This window comes from Elephantulus edwardii, unplaced genomic scaffold, assembly GCF_000299155.1.
Source record: "Elephantulus edwardii isolate Elephantulus edwardi_28Jun2011 unplaced genomic scaffold, EleEdw1.0 scaffold00057, whole genome shotgun sequence".
Lineage (NCBI taxonomy): Eukaryota > Metazoa > Chordata > Mammalia > Macroscelidea > Macroscelididae > Elephantulus > Elephantulus edwardii.
The window spans coordinates 8,410,421-8,427,088 of NW_006399807.1; the positions used below are offsets into that span (position 1 = coordinate 8,410,421).

The following is a 16,668-nucleotide window of genomic DNA, read 5'->3' on the forward strand; positions in this document are numbered from 1 at the left end:
CTCACTAGATTCTCCCAGCTCTGCTAAAGGCAATGGCATAAGGAATTACAGTGTTTAGTACCTGGCAACTGAGTAATTAAGTGGTACTGGAAGCTGTGACAGCAGCAGCCCCAGTGACAGCAGCAGCCCACTCTTAACCACATGTCGGCAGGCTGCCTCAGCCCCTTTGGAGGAGGCCGAACATAGGAGCTGCCCAGGGATTCTTCCCGGAGAATCCTGAGCCTCTCCTTCCCACCCACCCACCCCCGCCCAATAACTACTTTCACGAATGTAATTAATCTGATTTCTGTGCAATCCATAGGGTAAGGCCCATGTGTATAGCCACTTGAGCCTCTCTTAAGAAAGTGAGCATGCAATGGGGTTTGTTCATGGCCCATGCTCTCTGATCAAAAAAGCAGAGCAAATAATCTGATTGCTACTAGACTCTGCTTTACTATAAAAGCTGCTAAAGATACTTGTCTCTCTCCTCCAGAAGTGCTTGGTTTTTCAGAGGGCTGCCAGGCTTAATGCTTCAGGGGCCTAGCCAGAGTACAGTCAAACTGTAGGTTCCCTGATGAGGACCAGTTCCAGTGTAGCCCATGGCTGATGGTGCTCAAAGACTACCACACACACACTGCTCATAAAAAGAGGAGGGAGTGGCTAGCGCAGGCACCTCTAGCTTGTCCAGAGGAGATGGCAAAGGGTTCACTTCTTCAGCCTCCCACCTGCTGCACCTCCCTTCTGCACCTGCTCCTCTCTCTACCGACGGCATCAATGAGCGATACTGTATGAGGGACAGGTGTGGATGAAAAACATGCATCAGTGCATGTAGGTGAGAAGGACGACACGGATGGTCATTTCTGGAAGCTACGGACTCCCAGCAGATATAAGAGTCTGGAATGGCCAACTTTGTTGAGCAGAAGGAAAGGAGGTGGAAAAGGAAATCTGGGCAGAGAGTTGCTAGATGAGGAGGTGACATTTCTTCTGACCACTCTCCCACCAGTCACTGTACTCACAGGCCTGAGGGCAGCAGCAGGAATCTGGGCAACATGGGCAGCGGATGTAGCAGCAGCAGCTGTGAGGGCAGCACTGGCACCAGCAGATCCCCACCAGGACGAAGAAGAGGAAGACTCCCAGGATCACCAGGCCAACAAACACCCACTCTGGAAGGATGAGAAAGAAAGCCACACTCGAGGCAGCCCACTTGCAGAACAAGGCACACTCTGAATGAGGGCTCTCTGTGAAAGGAGGCAGTGGGAGAGATTGGGGAAGGAGGCATCTTGTAACAGGGCACTGAGCCTCAACCCTCATAAGGAACCTGCGGGTGAGGCGTGCTGACTCTTCCAAGGCCGGGACATGAGACAAGGAAGAAGGGTTTTGAAGCCATATTGCATACAACATAATGACGAACACACAGTGATGCTGGGGAAGGATTTACCAAGCTGATTGTACTGTCAGGACTAAAAAAAGGAAAGAGCAGGAAGATTCCTGATGAGGGGTTCTTACTGGGCTGAGAAGTAGGAGGTTGATTGGTTTGTTTAGTGTTCAGTTGTAGTGTAAACACACACACACACACACACACACACATTTCTCAATTCAACAGTTAACATGAACAGTTAGTTCAATGGTATTTTCATCATGCCTTGCAACCATTATTATTATTATCCTTTTTTAAATTATTCTACTACCATGAACGGAATCTCAGTGCAATATAAAATTATAACCACTAACAGCTTTGGTTTCTATATATTTAAGACAGTGTTTTGTGTTTTTTTTTTGTTGCCAAGCTAATCTTGTATATAAAAGTATGTATTTTTATAAAGTCCTTCATGTCTGTTGGCCCCTAGTGTCTGCACTTGTCCATTATCCGGCCAGCCTAAATACATACATACTCACGGCCCTAATGTGGTCACTAGCTTCCACTGATGACTGCATCTGTACCACCTCCCCAGTATACAGCATCAATGCCAAGATCAGCACTTACACCTTCACAGCAAACCATGGCCAAGGAGAAGTGGAGACACAGTACAAAACAGAGGACACTGACCTCCTCTCCAGAGAGTGGGTTTGGTTTGATCCCACTCAGGCTGACCAGGCTGGAAAGCCAGCACAGCCAAGGGCTGAAGTGGATTAGAGCGTGGATGGATGGCAAGGGTGGTACGCATCTATCTGGGTGTATCTGTTTACTTCTTCTAGCTCTGCCAGAGGCCAAACATGAAATCTACCCTATTTACTCATTCAAAAGATCAAGAACCTTTAGACTCAAGAAAAACGAAATAGCTTCTATTTTGACTTAGACTAAAATGTCCATACTGGTTAGACTAACATCTTTATGGGATCTAACTGGAGACCCAGGACAGATTAGAGTGAGCCATGACTTCTTTTTTTTTTTTTTTAATCTTTTAAAATTTTTTTAAAGGGGGCTCATTTATTGTTACTGTTCCAAATGTAAAAAAAAAAGTTGGAAAATAACCCCCCACTCAGCCCCTCCCATTCCCATATTTCCCCCAACACAAATAATTTCTCCCAAAACCATGACTTCTTAAAATGCCAGAAGATTCAAGTGGCTCATTTTGGGTGATCTCCAAGTGCAAAAAAAAAAAAATCCCTTTACAATGAACCCAAGTCCACATTTTTCTTGAATTCAGATTATTAACCATTCCTGTAGTCAAATGGACATCCGATTGAAGTTTAAGACTATGATATTTGTTATACAAAAGGCCTTGTGCTAAAGGTAAAAAACTTTGCTCTTTGTTCAGAAAGAATACAGTTTCTCAGAGAAAACAACCTGCGTTTCCCCACTGTCCCTCCTCACCATCTACCTAAGATACATTCATACTAAATAGGTTAACCTCTCTTCAGTGAGGAATAGGAAGACCTTGCTGCAACACTCCTGTAGAGCCCTTATGCTGAGACTGTAGATGTTTAAGGGAGTTGGACTGGCCCTGACAGTAACATAGTAACACAATCTGAGCAAGCTATGAACTGTGCCTATTGGTGGCTACAGTTTTAGGTCAGGCAGTCAAGAATAAAATATTGACAGGTTATCTCTTACAGAAAAGAGAATGTTCTCTGTGGAAAGATTCTTGGAGGCAAGTAGAGAGGGGATTCCAGGTTCCCAGACTAGATTAAAAAAATTACAGTAACTCTTTCTTGTAACTACAGAATGCAGCATAGAGTTTGAAGCAGTACAGTGTAACATTGTCTTTTGTGAAGAACAAATGTTGGCAAATTAAGGGAAGTCTGAATAAATGTAATCACCAAGATATATCAGTTTATATTTTGAGATCATCAATAAGAAGAATTTATGTATTGGGGATGGCCAAATAATGGATTAGAATTCATGGAAGAATCATTAGTGAAGCTCAACTCTGAAGACTTTGGATGATTCTTATAATTTGAATCAAATAAAAACCAATTGTAGGAATATTTTGTTATCTTTTTTGCTGCTCTTAACTATTGTTGTTAGGTGCCATAAAGGTGTGTATGAACAACAGATCTGAACCTTGTCCTATCCTGTGTCATCCTCACAATCTCCGACATACTTGAGCCCATTGCTACAGTCACTTTGTCAGACCATCTTAACTATTGGGCAGTCCTTAAACCTTTGGCAGAAACGCTCCAAAGACAGACCTGAATCATACCCATTCCTTGGATAGGCCATTCATTCCTGTATTTCTGTGAGCTTCCTTCCATTATGGACTATAAGGCTGCACCAAACTGATCTAGGCCAGTCTAAGCTCGTATGTTCATTTGGAGAATTGTACATTTGGAGAAATGTACATTTGGAGAATTTATCGTTGGTATGTGGCCTGTGGACCCCTAGAGATATAATGGTCCAGGAAGCCCTTGAAATTGTATGCATAGTAAGAGAGGTCATATAATGAGGTTCTTTCTAAGGGAGGAGTGCATAGTTTCCATAATGTTTGGAAACAATGTTTCTATAAAGTTGTAAATAGAAACTCAGAGTTATGTGACTGTATGGTAATACACAGATACATACACAACTTAGGTAATACAGATAAATAACTATCTAAAGGGTCCTTTGTGCTGTATCTGGCTGTATCTGAGATGCTGGGTTAGGCATAAAAATTGCTAAAAAGTCTACATGCATGACACGAAAGATTGGCCCCCATCTCAGCCTATTTTTATTTTTATATCCTTATTATTCTTTTAGGGCCTAGTTACCAAAGGAATGACATTTAAAGCCATTTCCAAAGAATTTCGTTCATTCTGGAAAAGATCACAGACATATATAGAAAAATGTGCAAAGACATTAAAAGAGCAATTAGTGACTAATGCAGAGGCAATACAGATGGAGAGAAAGCAAATGAAGCAAACAAAGAGTTAAAAGACCGAATACCTGGCATAATCTCCACAGCAAAACTGGGCAAGAGATCAGCAAGCAGCCCTGTTCTGCCTAGAAAAGGTGAAAGGAAAAGAAGGAAAGGTTACTGCAAAGGAAAACACAGCCTGAAGTCTGCCTTCACCTGGTGCCTCCCTGCCACCGGGCCAAGGTCCAGGCTCTCCTCTGTTCATCACCACTGCCTGGCTTGGCCAGCAGACAGACCTTCGTAGTCAATCTCGGGCCGCTTTCTCAGTGAACTCTACAACTAAAGTACGTGGAAGCAGAAACCGAGCTTTCTCTCCACCTATTTATAGGAGGAGGAAGTTTCTGCTTCAATATGAAAAAGCACTGCTTGAGCAGACTGATAGATATACACCATCTCTATTCATTTATATATCCCTCCCACACACTTTATTGGAAAGTCAAACCCATTTGTATCCAAACGTTCAATCTACATTTTCATACATCCACACACTTACACACACAGTTCTATGTCCATATGAAAACAAAAGTACATATTTAGTTTTCATTTGGGATTATCTCACCACACAATTCTATTTCTGTCCTAAAGATATTTCACTGATTAAAATGTTCAAATGCAAGGAAAAAAGATAAAGCTAGATCAGTCACACACTTCTCTATACTCCTTCTGGCTTCAGAAAAGCTCTGTACATATGTACATGGATGGCTTTTCCATATGGCACTCACAGCTGGCACTCTATGCTCCCAAATGCCTCCTGCATGGTTTGGCGTAGAGCTTAAAGGTTGAGAGCTTAACAGGTGCCCTCAGGGGTTCTGGAAGGTAAAGAGCTATGTGGAAAATACACTGCAACAGGAAGATGTGGGGAAGAGATTAGTCCTTATTTATAGAAAGATGCTGCATGTTTCACCAGAGTCCCATATTAAGGTTAATATTTACCATTATCATTACAATGCCATCAAGTCACCTAAGACTCATGGTAGCCTCATGTATGATGACCTTAGGAGATGTTGTTCAGGCCTGTGTCATTGTCATCAGCATATGTGGATCTACCGTTCAGCTTTTGTGCCAACTCTCACAAGGTGCTCCCAAGCCCATGTAGGCCCTTTAGCTGATCAAACGTAACACCTTCCTTTAGTGACTGATTCTTCCTGAGCAAGCAAGCTGGTCAAACTTCTGTTGTGATCTATAGATTTTCATTGGCTACTTGATGGAGGTAGATCACCAGGCTTTAGTGAGTGGGTGAATTCTTCCTAGTCTGCCTTAATCTCAAAGCTCTGCTGAGAAATATCCCTAATGGGGGACCTTAATCGTATTTGGAATACCAGTGGTATATTTCTTGCTTCACAGCTAAACACAGCCACCACAGTGTAAGAAAACTGGTAAGTGGTGGAAGGCCTTTATGTCAGTTTTTGCCCCTTAACAGATCCCTCTACTATAATGAAGCCTTACTAAAAAAAGAGAAAAAAGTTGCACTAGAAACAACTAGCAAACTGCTCTCCTTTGAGACTTGTTATGGTAAAAGGTAACTTTATCACCTGAGAACATTCAAAGTGCAACTGTATCTTATTTCACTTAAGCACCAGGCATATACTTCACATCACAGTCCAATAAAAGATAATGTGTGCCACATGAGTAATTTCAGATTTTTTTTAGTAGCCATAATAAAATTTAAAAGAAGGAGGTGAAATTGACTTCTTGTTTTTTTTTTTTTAAATACTTTCTGTGTGCTATCCAATTGGATCCAACTGGCACAGGAGAAGGTGCCTCCTTCTCCAAAGGAGAATCTGGTAGATTCAAACCGCATGCCTTTGGTGATTTAATATTTTAATTTATTCCAATATAGTCAAGGGAGCTCTGGTGGCCTAGTGGTAAGGGGCTGCACTGCAATCCTGAAGGCATGAGTTTCGAATTTACCAGTTACTCTGTGGGAGAAGAATGGGCAGTAAATCCCCTTGTGGGATTTACTTCCTCTGAAAACCTGCTGATGAGCTATGGGTCAGTTCTGACTTGATGGTACACAACAGTATAGTCAAAACACCTTTATTTTAATTATTTTAATATTAGTCATATTTCAGGGACTGAAGAGCTACCTTTTGTTATGGGATGGCAGGACTCTAGAGGTCTGCATCATTCATGTGGAGTTGGCTGAGAATTCGTTTTCCTGTTAAAGCTTGTTGATGTGCATTAGAGTAAAAGTTACCCAGGTGTGCGGCTTATATTTTGAGTCTAAAGGTCACAGCTGGTTTCCAGTTCCCCTCCCCTGTCAAGTTACCCTGGGGAGAAAGGCTCCCCCAGACACTAAGGGAGGGGCTACAGCAGGGCAAGATGTTAGGGGGGCAGGACGGGAATCACACTGCTTACGTCACTTCTCTGACTGAGGTATCCACTCTGGTGTGTTGCGCCGCCAACCAAAGGCACATGTTTCACCAGGGGCTCTTCAGGAGAATGAATGACATCTTCAGCCTCTGAAAACCCACTGGAGCATCAGCTCTGATTCAGTTCCAGCTTAACGGTAGACAGTGACAACTATAATTTATGAAGTCAGTCTGGTAAAATGTGTCCTGGTCACTTCTACATAACTATCCTACCTTTGGAATACTCATGGAAACCGGAGGCCAGCTCGACTTTGCTGTTGTTGGGTGCCGTCAAGTAGACTAGCAATCATGGTGAGCCTGTGAACAACAGATTGATCTCTGCACTCTCCTGCACAGTCGTCAGGATCCCAGATATGCTTGAGTTCATTGTTATAGTCACTGTATGAATCCTATCTTTTTTAACGTCTTTCTCTCTCTCTCTGACCCCCTGCCTTTCCCAGCATGATGCCCTTTGCCAAGGACTGGCCCCACCTGACAACATGCCCAGCGTATATGAGATAGTTTCATCATCTTTGCCTCAATGGGGTACCCTTGTTGCACTTCCTCCAAGACAGTCTTGTCTCTTCTAAAGGTCTGCTTCAGGCTGAGCAAGAAAGCCTGCTTCATCCATCCCTCCACTTTGTGAAACTGATGGGGTAAGATGGCGGTGTTGCTTGGGAGGTCCTAGGAAGACCAAGTAGGAGCAAGATGAAGTATTGGAGAAAAGCATTCTGAAGGAGGCTTCTCAAGCCACCGTCTAGCCTAAGCTTTTACAAGAGGCTAAGGGGTACCCTTCAGGTGACACATGGTCATTTTCCCCAAGAGACCAGACAGGGACTTGGGGTCTGAGCTAGTGATGAAGAGCATTCATTGGCTTCATCTGGGTGTGCTCTGTTGAATTACATCTTGGAAATGCAATGAAGCAACAAACAACTTGTCAAGGATTTGAGAATATAATAGTATGACCATCTCTTAAGGACACACTACTATTAATTTTGAAAGCAGAGGTGGCATCCACTTCCTAAACAACAAACCTCTGGAAACTCTATGAACTTTGAGAAATGACAGTAGTTATAGAAAGGCTTCAAGGCCTTTGTTCAGAGGGTCACTATGAGTTGTGGATGGCAATCAACAACAACAACAACAACAACAACAACAACAACAACTATTCAGTACCAGTCAATACCCAGTCATCATGAAATCAATATACATTATGTTTTGGCTAAGTCAGTCATACAGTACTTACATAATGCTATTTGTAATTCCCCATCCATTCCCCCTCATTATGGACAATTGGGACTCCTAAACACATCTCTTGTAAATGTCAAAATAAGAAGCTAGATGTGCTATAGCTCACTTGTTATGCATTAATAAAAACATCATCGGTAATATAATGTACCAATTTGTAGATTTAAAGAATACTAGCTAACAATAAAAATCCATACATTCAGAGGAGAATATAGTGCTCATGCTATTAGAAACAGCATATGCTACCTTGGAAAAAGCCCAGGAGTCAGGGCACTTAGGGGAAGTCTGTCATTCAGTACGTCACTTGGTGACCACCATCAGCAAATTCTGTGCTTGCTGTTTCTGGGTCTCAGATTGTTCATTAATAAATGAAGGGGTTGAGTAAGATTGCCTTTAACTATGGTGACCAAATAGCTTGGATCTTTTTCCGTCTTGGTTTATGACTATTTTATTGGTATAATATTTCAGAGTGCCCATTTTCACTCTCTGAAGTGTCCTAGTTTAGATGGTTCATTATGATCACCCTACTTAAAATATTGATAGTTCCCAAATCGTGATAATCAGTGGTAAGAGTTGCAAACTCAGATGCTTATGAGATCGATGGGTAAGATGCGTGAGTGAAGATGGACATGTGTAATTAAACAGGGGGCAGTATGGGTGTTGCCAGCTGTAGATTAAGGGTCTGCTCTTGAGGGGATGATTTCATTACCATAAGCCAATTAATTATTGCCCCACAGGAATATGTATGTCCTCGGGGCTGCATTTCATTCTATTATTATTATTCAACATTTACCAGAATCCCAGATTTTTATATGAAGTACCTTGATTTTAAGCACTGGCAACTTATTTAAATATTTACATATACATTTGTTATTCTTGAAAATATATGTAGTAAAACATACATTAGTTCAGCAGTGTCTACACATATAATTTAATAACTTTGATTGTATACTGTGAGTTGTACAATCACTCTCACTCTCATTTTCTGATTTGCTCCTGCCCCATAAATATAAATTCACAGCCCCGTAAGATTTCTACCTAACCTTTGAAGACTGCTGTCAATTTGATCCTGTATAGGAAATTCTTCTAAAAGCATATTCTTTTTTAAAAATTTATTTTGTGTGTGTGTGTGCCGTCAAATCAGATCCAACTGGTACAGGAGGAGATTGTTCCTCCTTCTCCACCAAAGGATCTGGTGGATTCGAACCACTTATCTCTGGGATTGCCATGCAGCTTCCTACTACTAGGCCACCAGAACTCCCTTAGCATAATTCTTAAAGAAGACATACTATTTAAGCTAGGAGCTCTGGTGGCTTCGTGACAAGAAGCTGTATTGCAATCCTAAAGGCATGCAGTTTGAGCCCATTAGCTGCTCTGAGGGAGAAAGATGGGCAGTCTCCTGTACAATTATCTGCCTCTGAAAACCCACCAGGGGGTCAGCTATGAGTCGGTTCTGACTTGATGGTACACAACAACTGTTAGAAAACTGAAGAATACGTTTCAGTTAAAGGTCAGAAGTTTCAGGGATTCATCTAACCTTCATGGCTCCGAAGTCAGGATTCCATGAGAATTCTCAATATTGTTAATATCACACATAAGCAATGTCTTGAGGAAGACTTTTTTTTTTAATGACTGATACAGTATATCAAAGAGGAACTCCCTGAAATCAATATGGATTTTATAATCTAAGGCATATATTTCTGGTGTCAGGTGGATGTTGACTGAAAGCAGAAAATACCAGAAAGATGTTTACTTGTTTTATCCACTATGCAAAGGCATTAACTGTATGAATCATAATAATTATGAATAACATTGTAAAGAATGAGAATTCTAGAACACTTAACTGTGCTCATATGGAAACTGTACATAAATCAAGAAGCACTATTTTTGAGTCTCATAACTAAAGATTACAGAATAATACAGGGCCTCCACAAGAAAAATACTGATAATCCAATAAAAAATAACAAAAGACATAAAAAGATTCTTCACAAAGGAAGACACCACAATTTCTTAATCCCTTTGTTTGTTAATGAGCATTTGTACTGTTTCCATTTTCTTGCTATTGTGAATAACAACTGCTATGAATATAAGTGTACACATTTCCATTCGTGTCTCAGTTCTGATTTCCTTGGTGTATATTCCTAGCAGTGGAAGAGCTGAGTCATATTGGATTTCTATGTTTGCGTCTTTCTGATTGTCAGTGATTTTGAAAAATAGTGATTTTCAAAGACAGGAGCGAACTGGGGGTGGGGGGTGGCCTGGGCGGGGAGAGAAGTGCAGCAATGAATGAATGGAAATCCAATATCTCTGTAAATGTTCATTAAAATTATTAATTAAAAAAAGAAATTGTGGTGCATTCACATAAAGGAATATTACACATACTCTTTCTACAATAATGGTCTTATATACCATATTTGTCTTTATGGGACTGAATTAATTCACTTTGCAAAATGTTCTCCACTTCCTCCCATGCTAGGTAATAATTTACAAAACATTGCTCCTGTGTGCTACATAGTATTCCATTGTGTGAATGTACCATAATTTCTCAATCCATTGATTGTAGCTGGACATTTGGGCTGTTTCCATGTTCTTGTGATGGTGAATAACGCTGCCATGAACATTGGTGTATATGTCTCTGTTTGTGCCTCAGTTCTTATTCTCTTGGGAATATTCCAAGCAGTGGAATAGCTGGGTGATATGGAATTTCTATGTTCAGCTTTTTGAGGAAGTTCTAAACTGCCTTTCAGAGTGGCTGTGCAATTTTACAATCCCATCAACAATGTATAAGAATTAACCATCTTCTAAATATTCATTAAAATTAATAGAATAAAATTTTAAAAAAAGAATTAACCATCTTCCCACATCCTCTCCAACATTTATTACTTGCTACCCTGTTAAACTTTGCCACTATTATTGGAGTGAGATGGTATCTCATTGTAGTTTTGATTTGCATCTCTCTTATTGCCAGTGATTTTGAGCATTTCTTCAGGTGTCTGTTTGCCATCTGAGTATCTTCCTCTGCAAAAATTCTTTCCATATCTTTTGCCCATTTTATAATTGTGTTATCAGTCTCTATCTTGTGGAGGCCCTGTAGAATTTTGTAAACTTTTGAGTATAAGGATCCAAGGGTGGGTGGATGGTGGAAGCAGAGGGATGAGGATGGGCTGGGGGTAAATCATAGGGTCACAAAGTCAGACAATTTAATGAGTGAAGAGGGTGAAGAAAATGGGAAAGATCTGGTGTGAAAAACAATATATTTGAACCTTATAAATAAACCAGTATTTAAACCCCACCAAAAACCCCAAAAAATAAAAGCAGAGGGATGAGGATGTGCAAGGGGGGGTGTGTGGAGGAGATTAATCATAGAGTTATACAATCTGATGGAGGGGTGAGAAAAATTTGAAGAGTATGTTCTGGAAAACAATGTGTTCTGATTTTGTAAATAAACTAGTATAATATAAAAAAGAAATGGATTATTAAACAAAAGTTGTATCTAATAGAAATTCTTGTATCACTTCCATGGCTCCTATCTTACAAGTGACAGACAAAGGAGGATTTTTTTTGTTTGTTTCCTTCCAAGTAATTAATCAAAAGAAAATGGAAATAAAAATCCAGTATGTTAAATAACCCATGTACATATACCCATCATTGAATGTATCGCAATGTTTTCCAGTTATCAACTTCAAATTTTTTCATCTGATCTAACTGACTTATTCACTTTTTGTTGACAAATCATACATCGTGTGTATCTTTATATCCCAAATAATATAACAAGTTGATTGACAAAAAATTAAAAAGTCAAACTAAAAAAAAAGGAATATTATGAAGCACTAAGAAACAACAATTTTGTAAAATACTATATCACATGGGAGCGTCCAGATAGCTTTATGCTGAGTGAAATAACTCAGTCTCATAAGGACAAATACTACATAAAACCATTATTGTGAAAATAGAAGGATAATTGAGCAAGATGTCTATCAATGTCCAAAAGGGGAAGGGGAAAAGAAGAAGGAGGAGTAAAAAGGGGACGGGAGAAAGCACTATGATAGCAGAGGTTGGGGGTGGGGAGGATGAGGGAATAGGAAAGATTCAGTGGGGACCTGAAAAGACAGGATGATGATAATATTCATAGGTCAATAGCAATTACATAAAATACAATGTATATGAATAATGTATAAATCACAATGTACATGAATGAAACACAGGCAAGTAAAGATTGTAGAAAACACAATGTAGGAGCATGAAACAATATATACAAATGATTAGATGTAAACAATAAAAATATATTTTTAAAAGCCATTATTTGAACAGAATAAGATAATACTGTGTAGTTTAAAGTCAGAAGAGCTATCCAAGCATTGTATCCTTTTGCCATACCTATCCAATTTGTATGCTAAGCCAGTAATCTGAGAAGCTAGACTATATATAAAAAATGTGGCATCAATTTAGAGGAAGTCTCATCAAACCTGTGATTTGCAGATGACACAACTTTGCTTGCTGAAAGTGAAAAGGAACTGAAACGTACTGAAGAAGATCAAAGACTGGAGTCTGCAGTATGTCTTACACCTCAACATCAAGAAAACAAAAATCCTCACGATTGGAAGCATAAACAGCATCATGATAAATGGAGAAAAGAATGAAGTTGTTAAGGATTTCATTTTAATTGAATCTACAATCGACACTCATGGAAATGGCAACCAAGAAATCAAATGACATTATTATATTTGATAACGGTGCTGTCAAGGAACTCTTTAAAGTGCTAAAGAGCAAGGACTCAGTTTTAAGATTAAGGTGTACCTGATAGAAGCCATGGTATTTTCAATTGCTTCATATGCCTGTGAATGGTGGAAAATGAATAAGAAAGATCAATGAATTTATGTCATTGGAATATGATGGTGAAGAGTAACTAACGAACCAATCTGCTGGGAAGTAATACAGCTAGAGTGCTCCTTAGAAGCAAAGAAAGGCCATTTATATATTGCAAGCTTCCCCCCGCCCCCCAAACACATTTTTTTACTAACCAAAGGGATGATCCTACATAAACCAACACTTTGCAGTAGCTTCATGTAAAATGTTTGTGGCAGAAACGATTGAAGACAGTAATGGAGGAAAACAAGAGAAGCAGCGGCAGTATGCAGATCTGCTCATTGAACTGAGCTTGTCATTCTCACAACTAATTCCTTTCCAAAGTAAAGATGGAATTTTCATTCTGTTTTTTCAGATGTGACATTGTAATTTCCCATCTTCCAATTTTCTGGTTATTGTGCTTTATTTCCTAACCCGTTCCTGGCGTGGAACCAAAGCATATTGCAAGCTTGTAATGAGCCTTCATCTAATTCTGATGCCTTATTCTTCTTCAGATAGTCCAACTTTCCAGATTATTTGCTCAGCGTAGTGACTGTATGAGCATAGGGAAAGGATATAACCTGGATGCACATGGTTCCTGATTTCAATCATGCTGTATTCTCTTGTTCTGTTTAGTACTGGAGAGTCAGAACTGACTGATAGCTGACCCTCCGGCAGGTTTTCAGAGGCAGTTAATCGTACTGGAGGAGACTGCCCATCCTTCTCCTGCGGAGCAGCTGGTGGCCTCAAACTGTGCGCCTTTGGGATTGCAGTGCAGCTTCTTGCCACTAGGCCACCTGGGAGCTCTGTCTTGTTCTGTTTAAATGATTGTTTCTGTGTCTGTGGAGCACAATTAAATCTCCTGGAATTGCCATTCTCCCCAATTAGTTATAATCTACATAGTTAATAAAATGCAGATGAACATCTCCCTGGCATTTTCTGGTTTCATTCAAGATCCATGTGTCATCAGCAGTTATTGTTGTCAGGTGCTCATGAGTCAAATGCAACTCATAGTGACCCTATGAACAACAGGTCTGATCCCTGTCTTATCCTGAACTAACCGTACAATCTCTGGTAACACTTGAGCCCATTGCTGTAGGGTCTGTGTCAAGCCACCTGGTTGAGGGGTTTCCTCGCCATCCCCTCCCTCCCACCTTTCCAAGCATGATGCCCTTCTCCAAAGAGAAGTCTCTCCTAGCAGCATGGCCAAAGCATGTGAAACAAAGCTTCGCCATCCATGTTTCCTAGGAGCACTCGGGCTTCTCCAGGACGTATCTGCTCGTTCTTTTGGCAGTCTGTGGCACATACAGTACTCTCTTCCATCACCACAGTTCAGAGACCTCCATTGTTCTTCATTATTATGATTCTGTCATCAGGAATGATGTCTTCATTCCATTCTATAACATCTTTTCTGGAAGTTCCCTATACATATCCTGCTGTAACTATTTTTTATTATCCTCAGCAAAAATTTACTTGTGTGTGACATTAGTGATATTTGCTTTCTTCACATATGATGTCCTCGATGACATCCTACAACCTGTCTGGTCTCTGTAAGTGCTGTTCAATATGCCAGATCTATTTTTTTAATTAATTTTAATGAACATTTACAGAAATTCTGGATTTCCATTCATCATTGTTATCTTTTTCTCCCAGCCCACCCCTCCCCCTCAGTTCACACCTATCTCTAAAAAGTAAAAGAAAAATTCCTTCATTGGTAAACAAACCCACCCCCACCCCAGCCCCACCTCTGAGTACACTCCATTATGCAACCTTCACTCTGGACTCCTATCATAACCATAGTAACCAATCATGTATCACTTTTAAACTATTTTCTCCCTCATCTGTCATCTGTTTCAATGCAGTATACATAATTTTTCTCAGTCTCACCCCAACCCTGATTTATTTTTGAGAGTTTCTACTTTCAGGTAAGGGTATACTCAACATTGTGCTCTGGTTCCATGTCGCGGAGGTCAGCGCTAAGGACACAGTTCTTAAGGGGCTCGTCTTCTGACACTGTATCAGTGTTCCACTGTTATTCATATGGTTTTCAAGAATCAATTCCTAAAAACATAAACCACCAGGTCCTCCTTCCTAACCCTGGTCTTCAGTAAGCACCATGGAGACTTCTCAATCATTCACTACCCTGTTGGTCTATGAAATACCAGTGGCATAGCTTCCAACGTTACTCAAGCCATCACACCATAGTAAGCTGACAGATCTTTTTCCGGTTCATGAGCATGGTTACTGGGTGTCCATGCTTTTGTATAACAAGTGCCACCCTTAAACCTTGTTATGACATGGGAATATTACCCATCTGATGTGGGAAAAAAACACCCCACAAACCCATAAAAAAATTGCCAGACAAGTTGTGACTGTTAAGTTAGTTTACCGTGTAATTCAGGTCCTGGTTTTTGTTGATCTTTCTAGATGTTCTGTCCATTATTGAAAGTGGTTTATTGAAGTCTCCATCTGTTATTGTTGTTGTTAGGTGCTAATGAGTCAGTTCTGAACCCTGTCCTATACCATCCAACCTGATATCCTTGTCCAGGGAGAGATCCCACCTGTTAACATGTCCAAAGTATGTGACGTACTGTTTTTGTAGTACTACCTTTAATTATACCTGTGTTTGCTTTATATAGTTAGTTGCCTTAGTGTTAGGTGTATATATATTTATGTAAATACTTTCTTTAATTGCTTTTTGGATGAATGACCACATGATGTGTATCTTTGTCTCTTCTAACAAATGTCCATGCTTGTCTCTTCTAATAGATTTTCTCTTAAAAGTTTTCTTTGTCTGATATGAAGATTGCCACCCTTGTAATTAAAATATATTTAAAAATATTCTCACTTACTCATTGCCATCAAGCCAGAATCGATCCATAGCTAATTCTCCAGTGGGTTTGTGGAGGTTATAAGTCACACAGAGTTTTTGGAGGCTGTAATTCACACAGGAGATTTCCCATCTTTCTCCCATGGAGTCACTTGTGGATTTGAACCTCCAGAGAGAGAAGCTGCCTTTGGATTAGCCACACAACTCCCTGTACACTGGGCGACTATACCTGTGTTCGTGAGTCTTGCAAATGTGGCAGCGTTTGCTCACGTGCACACACACGTACGGAATGATAAAATAAGAGTTGACTTTCCCCTCAGGCCATTTGGTGTTGTGACACCGCTTCCATACACAGAATGATAGTGAAAATAAGCTCTAGGTGCTTACATTCATATTCAAGTTTGAAAGCCACAGAATTACACATCAAGTTTTTAGTTACTCATATTTATGAGGTATCGGAATAAACATGTGGAAGAATAATGAAGGGGGTTACATTTTAAACTTTATTATGTATTTTATTTTAATTATTTTATTTCTTATTGAGACTTTATTATTTTTGTACTTGAATAAAGCTTCAAATAAAAATGTTGATATTATTGTGCCAGTGAGTTAATTCCAACTCAGAGTGAGCAAAATAAGGACTGAATGGTCAAAAATAGGATAGGAGATTCACAAAGCTTGTCACATCAGCAAAGACGGACATCAAGCTTCTGCTTCTCCCTGAAGCAACAGCCAACAGCTGATGCTGCAGAAGAAGGTAAAGACTTCTCATAATGCCCCTGAATTGTGGTAACCTCGGGGGAGCATGGCTGATAGATTCTTGCAGTAAAGCAGGTGAAATTAAATGTCTTCTGAACTCTGAACATAGTAGGAGGTTTAGGATAGCAGATAATACCATTAAATTGTGTCAACAGCACAGGCAATGTACAAAGCTCTCTAGACTTGACTTTAACTTTACTATTTATTTGGATGCTAAAGGCATTCCAGAGAGATCCATGCTGGAATCCTGTATTTCTGAAAATCATTTTGCTTCCAGTTTCTTGTCCAACAATTCTTTAAAAATGCTGCATCCCTTCTTTCT

The 16,668-nt window shown here is 40.0% G+C and overlaps 1 protein-coding gene across 1 annotated transcript in view; it reads right to left on the minus strand.

Moving 5' to 3' along the window:
* The window catches only part of ILDR2 (immunoglobulin-like domain containing receptor 2), a 101,836-nt gene that overhangs the window by 25,222 nt on the left and 59,946 nt on the right, over positions 1 to 16,668 (minus strand). Inside the window, exons 4-5 of the mRNA XM_006887387.1 lie at positions 4,343 to 4,399; positions 996 to 1,142 (exon numbers count right to left, since the gene is read on the minus strand). Coding sequence (XP_006887449.1) covers positions 996 to 1,142; positions 4,343 to 4,399 — 204 coding nt within the window. The remainder of the gene's footprint in view (positions 1 to 995; positions 1,143 to 4,342; positions 4,400 to 16,668) is intronic.